The 8,181-nt window shown below is 42.3% G+C and overlaps 1 protein-coding gene across 1 annotated transcript; it reads right to left on the minus strand.

Moving 5' to 3' along the window:
• Window positions 1–2,720: 2,720 nt before the first annotated feature.
• LOC124664073 (transcription initiation factor TFIID subunit 15b-like) lies at window positions 2,721–7,175 on the minus strand. Its single transcript, XM_047201674.1, has 5 exons — window positions 7,066–7,175; window positions 5,075–5,867; window positions 3,780–3,930; window positions 3,604–3,682; window positions 2,721–3,030 (listed from the first exon to the last, which is right to left on the minus strand). Exons 1-5 carry the CDS (start codon window positions 7,173–7,175, stop codon window positions 2,922–2,924), a joined length of 1,242 nt encoding a protein of 413 aa, XP_047057630.1. The 3' UTR covers window positions 2,721–2,921.
• Between the last annotated feature and the right edge of the window lie 1,006 nt (window positions 7,176–8,181).

The following is an 8,181-nucleotide window of genomic DNA, read 5'->3' on the forward strand; positions in this document are numbered from 1 at the left end:
TGTATACTTTTTTGCACAAAGAACACTAGATGTAAAACTAAAAACGCAAGCAGGTCTATCTCCTCACCGAGCATACGCACATCACAACACAACCAAGCAGAAAAGCTGCCAGGGACAGAACCACTTGGGGCGATGCATTGGGACTAATGTATTGGATCTCATGGGCCTCCTTCTTATCATAGGAGATTAGAGGTTGGTCTTCTCCTTCAGTCGTTATCCAAAGAGAACCGATGTCAACGTGGGGGTGGTTGCCCTTAGAACTTGGATGGTAGCGGAAGAAAAGCCATCGTGGATTCACTCTCGGGAGCAGCTTGGAAGCTTCCTACCGCAGATCTAGCGCATGTCGACACACGACTTGTCAACCGCCTTCTTTAGAATCACCATGACCAAAGGAGGCAACCTCCTAGCCACGACCGCCCGTTCCAAGTTCACAAAAGAAAATGGTGGATCGGAACCTCTATGGTAGGATCGCGGACTGCTAGAATCGTAAAATGTTAGATTCTACCATGCAAAATCGTATAATAGTTCCACTCATTTTGGATCATAAAGTCACGGAATCGCATGATATAATCATGATTCTCACAAGCGACGGAACGAGGAGGAGCAGCACCAAGCTGCACAATATCCAACCCAAAAGATCTGATGCACCTCTCTCGGCATGTGGCTAGATTTGGACACATGTCCAAACTCTACATATGCTTCTCCTTCGCCACCTCTAGCCTGCTATTCCAGCGATAAGGGCTCGAATCGACATGATCCTAAGCTCGTAAGTTTGAGTCTAACTGGTTAATTTTTTGAGAAACAAAGTACAAACGTAGGTGCTCACATACACACATACACGCATATACACTCACTCCTATGAGCGCACACACGCACACCCTACCTCTATGAGCACCTCCGAAATACTAAGCCGGCAGATTGGATCTTGAAATTAACGAAGTCACCATAGGCGCCTCGCTGTCGACGGGAACGTCGCCTCCCACTGAATGAATATTCCGTCTTTACGAGACACACAGATGTCAAACCTGAGGTTTGAACTCTGGTGGGCTAGGGTACAACCACCCTCCTAACCACTCAATCTCAGGTTGGTTCTCAGATACTACTTTGGTCTTAATTAATTGACTCATGCACAGACCTAACCACATGCATGTGCAGGCTCCCTCCGCGTCGATTAAATCCGACCAGAGGGAGTACATGGCAACATTTATATGGAGAAATATTATGTGTCACCGACAAAGAAATTGCGACAAATGTGTGGAAGCGGATCTAAGTAGAGAGGGATAGAATCGAGGGCAAGGAAAAATAAAACATGCCGTCCTTGTCACGAAAACATCATTAATTCCAACTACAAGGACCCAGATTTATCACGCCTTATCTTGTTAACTTAAGGAAGGAAATCACCTAATGGACGTGCGGAAGGGTTTAACGAAGTTTTGACATAATTAGGGCTCCTCTGATTCATGGGAAATTTTTAAAAGTGTAGGATTGAGATCCTATGTAATTTTTTCTGCATAAGCCGTTTGATAATCCCACAGCGAACTTTCTAGTGTAAATAAAAAAAAGGCTAGATCTCGTGGAATGTTTCTTCACCGTAATCGATTTAGTTCAACTAGATGTGGCATTCATATTGTACATATATAATGTCTGTCCTACACTTTTTCCTATCCTATATATAAATAAAAAGGAGCCCTTAGGCTCGTTTGGCCCGGGGAGATTAAAACAATCCCGGGATTTGCTTCGGTTTCTACCTATTCCCCGCCAGGAATATTTACCTGGGGAAGTTTGGCCCAAACCCTAGAATTTAGATATATACATCTCGAGTGTACTCAGTGTTTGTCTAGATTACCTAGGGATACTTATGTAACCACGATACAGGTCCCATTCTTTTTTTTATATGACAACTCCCGTTCAGGATACATATGATGAACGATTAATCGCGACATGCACACTTGTATACAGATTGGTTTTTTTTTTTTTTTTTTAAATTACACTGTTGGCAACTGCTCTCGTGCAGCCCTTCCACAAGGGCAATGTAAATATTTTACTAGAAAATAAAATGTTTTAGTACAGCCCTTCTCTAAGCTCAATGAATATTTATCGTTAAATATATATCATGTCCTACCAAATACTTACCGAGGGGCACAAGTTGCTTGGAACTGTGAATAAATATTCAAGAATGTTATATACCAGTAGATGAATACTGTATGTCAAGAAAAGAATAGAAAGAAGGAAATGAACTAAATAAACTAGGCGCCAATTGAATTGAAGGTGGCTCTGACTTCAATTTTGCTGAAGCCGGCTCTGTGGCTCCGGTTAGTCGCTGGAAACTCAAAGAGTAGGACAAGGAAATTTCTAGTTGATGCCAGCGCTGTCTGCTGGGTGCTCATCCGAATTTAGCATAGGCAAATGATGCCAATCAAGCATATGCAACTATAGATTTCACAAACAGATAAAAATCCCAAGTGATGAATCCAAAGCTGGTGAATCTATCATTGAACAAAAATGGCATCATGTCCTCCCAGCGAAATCCAAAGCTTACAGCAGTGATCCACCGGCTGAGTACCATGTGGAATGTAAGCATTAGATCAACAAGGGGAATGTAATAAAATGGTGTGACTAATCACCAAGAGGGCAAAGCATTGCATAATCATAATATATCAGCACTCACCTGTAATAACATCTCAAAACCTATCAGCATTTGGAGCTTATCCAGCTGCCTCTAAGGAAAAATTCACATAACATAGATCAATCACTTTTGGCAAAAGCAAACATCCAACAAACATGGGTGTATGACAATGGAACAGAAGTCCAGGGAAAAAGCAGACAAAACCTACCTTAAGCTCCTGTATGGGTACAAGTCCGGAGAACATGAATAGAAAAGGTTTCTCACAGATGACAATCTTAGGTAATTATATGTGTTTTCAGTATGGCCTGGAACGTGAACCACCACCCTGGTTCCTGTTAGGCCCATGACCTCCTCCGTCTCTGCGCCGGTCCCCTCCATAGCCACCACCACCACCGCGTCCACCTCTGCGCACCAAGTAACGCAGCAAATACATTATACAATATAAACATCATAAACAGGAATCATGATGGCACTTACATATACTCAAATTGAACACACATATGTGTGAATTTAAAGAAAATACACAAATTGCTAAACTATTTTAGTAATGATTTCTCCTTGCATGTAGCCAAATGCATATGTAGCATCAGAACAATGTCCAGTAGGATCACAATTTGCTTCAGGTTAACTTGTTTGGATTACATTGGGCACTCTCCAAAAAAGAACAGTTCAACAAAAAGCCAGGCCAAAATAATATAATCCGATACTTCATTGCTATCCTCCTATCAAAAAATAGTTTAAGAGGCTCGCAACCACACACGGATGCAGGAGCATATTGAGCCAACAAATTATAATACTCCCTCCATCCTATAAAGGATGTCTTAGATTTGTCTAAATTTGGATGTATCTAGAACACTAGACACTATAGTGTCTAGATACATCCAAATGTTTTATAGAACGGAAGGAGTACAAGGTTTCTTGCCCAATGTGGGCATCACATTCCAGAATTTGCATTTATCAGATAAACAAGTACTTACCCGTGACCAGATGTGGGAGCCCTGGGTGCCGATTTCTCCGCCATCACAACACTAATTTTATGGCCTCTCATGTCATAATCTGACACATGGAAAGAATTATGCATTATAAACTGCAAAACACTATACATTAAGTGGAAGCATATCATGTATCAATGCAAAATCGGCACTAAACATACTGTTGTAGAATCCACCAGCTGCATGAGCAGCAGATGGATCTTCATAAGCGAGACAAGCATCTCCTTTGTTTTTTCCAGAATCATCAGCATAGATTTTAATGTTCCAGGGCCACTGGTCTTTGTAACCACGCTTCTGCTTGATCCTTCCAACCTTTAAAAAAGTATAGTTGCAATATTTCAAGAACACATAAGCCACGAAAGCCAAATGATTGGGAAAAATAACAGAATAAAATGGTCTTCAGTACACATAATTAAAACAGTAACTTCAAGAGCACGATTGATCTAGAAGAGTGCAGCATTATATGAACCAACTGTACTCTATTCTCTAATATTTCTATTAACAGAGGGTGCCATGTCAAAGAGTTACTTGCCAAATAATATCTCACACTGCAGACATTCAACTCGAATGGCAATACTGCTACAGCTATGAACTAAAAAAAAATACTAAAACATAGTATATTACAACAACAAACTCTTTTATCCCAAGCAGGTTGGGGTAGCTAGTAAAACATATATTCCCTCCGTTCCAAATTAAGTGTCGCAGCTTTTCTAGATAAGGCCCGTATCTAGAAAAGCTGCAACACTTAATTTGAACGAAGGTAGTATTAGGCAATAAAAATAGAAAAATACATCAACCTATTTGGGAGCAGAACTTCACGAGCAGATCAAACTGAAGAGAGATTATGACTATGTCCAACCAAATATCCGAATTTATTCAGGAAATTTGATGAACATCCTACTTATCATACATCAATAGGCAGCAAACAAGTCCATGTTGTATAACCCTCATTATGATCTCACCACATATGCTTAACATGCAGTTTATAAATATAAGCATGCTGTGTTAAAATAAATATAGGAGATGGTGCCCAACTAATGCAATGATTCTAGAAAAGTAGTGTTGTCCTAAAAATGGATTATTCTTAATATGCTCCAAATTCAACACTTCCTGTTAACAAAACAAAAAGAGAATTGTACATAACGTAACTTCACGTCATTTATCTCACAACAAACATCAACAGTAGATGTAGAAACAGAGCTGATTTTAAGAGGAACACGTACCAAAAGATAAAGAACTGCTCCCTCCGATCCATATCAAGTGTTGGGAGTTTTAGTTCAAATTAGCTTAAATATGAACTAAACCACCAACACTTACTATGGATCAGAGGGAGTAATAGATACAGTTCAATTTAAGGAGCGCAACACATAAAAAACAACATCAGCAAATGACACATCCACAAAATATATGCAGTTTTTGACTATTATATGATATAAGGAATCAAGGTAAAGTATACCTGGCCAATTCCTCCAAAAAGCTCTTGCAGTTCCTCAACAGTCACATCAGGAGGAAGGTTTGAGATGTAAATCCTTGGATTGTCACAGGAATCATCACAGTTTGCATCACACTGCTTAACCTTTGTAGCTGGTTCAGGGGTAGCATTTCCTGTATAACCACCGCCGCCACCACCCCCATGATAGGATGGGGGTGCGCCACCTGCGCCTCCACTCCCAGGCGCAGAACGACCACCATAACCACCATCATATGTAGGTGGCAGGCCTCCTTGCCCCCCTGGGGCACCACCACTATATGGGTTTTGAGGTGGGGCACCATAGCTTGGTGGGTAAGAGCCTCGACCACCACCATAGCTGTTAGGGGGTGGCACTGCATTATCTGAACTGTATACATTGCTTCCTCCATAAGAACTTGGGGGCGCTGCGTAGTCACCTGCAGGCCCGCCATAGGATGGAGGACCTTTAGGGGGAGCTTGTCCATAGCCACCATCATTATAGGTATTTTTTTCCACCCTTTGGTTGTTCTCTTGGTCTCTTCCTCCATAACCACCACTACCACCACGGTGGTCATCAAAACCACGACCACTACCACCATCACGATTATATCCTCCTCGTCCTCCGTCACCTCTGCTGTAGCCACCACCACCACCTGAACCATGATCACCACCACCACGGTTGTAGCCTCCACCAGACCTATCATACCCACCGCCACCACCTCCACCTCCACCTCCACTTGGGTTAGCTGAACCACATTTATTGCACTCAGTTCTCCTCGCAAAGTTCACATTACCGCAGCTGTAACAAGAGTTCATTATTCTTAGTCTCACTGATTCCACAAAAGATAATCTCCGCAGCATTAAAAGAGCTGACAGTGTTTAAGAAGCTGTAGTAGAAAATATTTCCAATAAAAGCAAAACATTGAATTAAGACATAAACCCATAATTAAACATATGCTTTGGTATAACAGCAAATGATACAATACAAGAGGGTACATAGCTATGCACAAAGAAGAAATATACTATAACAATGTATAGTCCAGCCATTTTGTACTTACGAGTGTAAATTCCCACCTGGACATCGTTGCGTTACAACAACAATAACATCAAAGCCCCAAGCAAGTTGGGGTAGGCTAGATATGAAACCCAACGGAAACATAAGGAAACCAAAACAAGGAGAGAGAAAGAAAAAATAAGTAAACTGAGATAACTAAGATTCCAGCACATAGAGCGCTGATTTCCATGTGGTCCTATCAAGAGCTAAATCTATAGGGACATTCTAATCCCTCAAGTCTCTTTTTTACCGCCTCCGCCCATGTGAACATTGTTGCACAAGTGAAAATTTTAAATCGGTAGGCATTTAGCAGAAATTAAAACCAAGTCATGGGAATGAAGTGATGTTTGCGATTCCAACTACAGCGCTACATCGAAAGCACAATATCATGAATGTCAAGACAAATTCTACCGACGCGGTATATTAAAAATTATGGAACTGACGAAAATCCTACTAAGTTGGTACACATCGAACTAGAAAATACTACTACTTCACAGCAAGTCACAAGCAAACCCTAAGTCCAACAAGCCAACAAGTGAACCAGCTAAACAAGGTATACAGACACCCTAAACTAGGGTTGGCTTATCGCGAGTCTACACATCTACATCTAAATTCCCACCGCAGATCAGAAGATCACTGCCGGATCAGTCGAATCCAACGCGAAATCACCAAGAGAGAGTTAGAGATAAATCGATACGCACCTCGCGTCAGGGCAGACCCAGTCGCCTTCGCGTCCTCCCCCGCGCCCGCCACCTCTCCCGCCGCCTCCGCCACCGCCGCCGCCGTAGCCTCCTCCTCCACCACCTCCTCTCCCACCACCGCCGCCATACCCTCCGCCACCGCCACCACCTCCATAACCCCCACCGCCGCTACCACCGTATCCTCCACCGCCTCCGCGCCCGCGACCGCCGCCATCTGCGCAAAAACGAAGCAGTCAGAAAACCGAACCACGAGAAAAGGACGCAGACGAATTCCAAGGATCCAGCGGAGACCTCGGCCGCCGTAGCCACCGCCGCCGCCGCCGCGGTAGTCGTCGGATCCGTACCCCGACATGGGGTTCACGCCTGGCTAGGGTTTGGGAGTGTTCGAGAGGCCGCGGGGGCGGAGCCGGAACAGAGTATTCGCGATGCGGGCGAGAGGTGCTGTGGATTAGGGCAAAAAACGTCGCGATTGGGGGAGGACCGAATTCTCCCGAACATGGGCCGAATTTTATGATGGGGCTTTGTTTGATTCGTTTGCGCTCGCTAGATCTGGGCCAGCTGGTTGGAGCCTTTTGTTTATTCGGCCTTTCATTTGTATTGGGTCTTTTTGCTGCAGATGGAGCTCGATGATGTAGCGGTTGGCCCAGCCCACAGATGTTTGGCATTGCGTAATTTCCTGGTTCTTGAAAAAAGATTTAGCTCCCAAGTTCCAACAAAAACTAAATTTCTTAATTTCCTAAGTAAAATGAATTTATTTCGGTGGGGAATAAAATAAATTTCTTAGTATTCACTAAAATCATATATTTCAAAGCACTACGGTTTTGAAGAGATGTTTTTTGACAAAAAGAATGTTTGCATCATATTTAAAATGTCATGCATTTTGAAGTTTCAGTTGAGCTGAAAGGCATTCTCCACTTATCAGGACTTGACATGTAATCCACGCTTATCAAAATGTGTAGTTTTTGAAAATCTAGCACAACAGAAATGCGGTTTTGTGGGACAGTTTTTGAGATGTTTACTTGCATTGTGTTCTATAAGGGGGAGGGGGGATTTTATGATAGCTATTGTATTCCTTTTATAATTACATGGGAGGTATTATATTCCTAGTTCTTTGGATTTCCGAAAATTTCGTCCATTCAAAATTTCTCATGGGTCCACTATCTCTCACCTACGAACTACCATATCAAGAATGATTGCCTGGCCCATTCACAAAATATGTATGTAATATCAGGTGTTACTTTATATTTATGGTGATCTATTTTTAAAAATAATTTTTTGTTAGTAAATGATACAATTCGAGATGAGCACATAGAAATAGGGCGTGGATGTTGGGCTTTGAGAGTGATACCTCGACCTAT

The sequence above is a fragment of the Lolium rigidum genome, chromosome 6, assembly GCF_022539505.1.
Source record: "Lolium rigidum isolate FL_2022 chromosome 6, APGP_CSIRO_Lrig_0.1, whole genome shotgun sequence".
NCBI classification, from domain to species: domain Eukaryota; kingdom Viridiplantae; phylum Streptophyta; class Magnoliopsida; order Poales; family Poaceae; genus Lolium; species Lolium rigidum.

Bases quoted from the DNA above. Each gene is read 5' to 3' on its own strand.
- LOC124664073 (XM_047201674.1), bottom strand. From the start codon at position 7,175: ATGTCGGGGTACGGATCCGACGACTACCGCGGCGGCGGCGGCGGTGGC. The intron at 5,868-7,065 runs GTTTTCTGACTG...CTCTTGTTACAG, and splicing joins CGTCCTTTTCTCGTGGTTCG to CTGCGGTAATGTGAACTTTG. The intron at 3,683-3,779 runs GTATGTTTAGTG...TCCATGTGTCAG, and splicing joins AGCTGGTGGATTCTACAACA to ATTATGACATGAGAGGCCAT.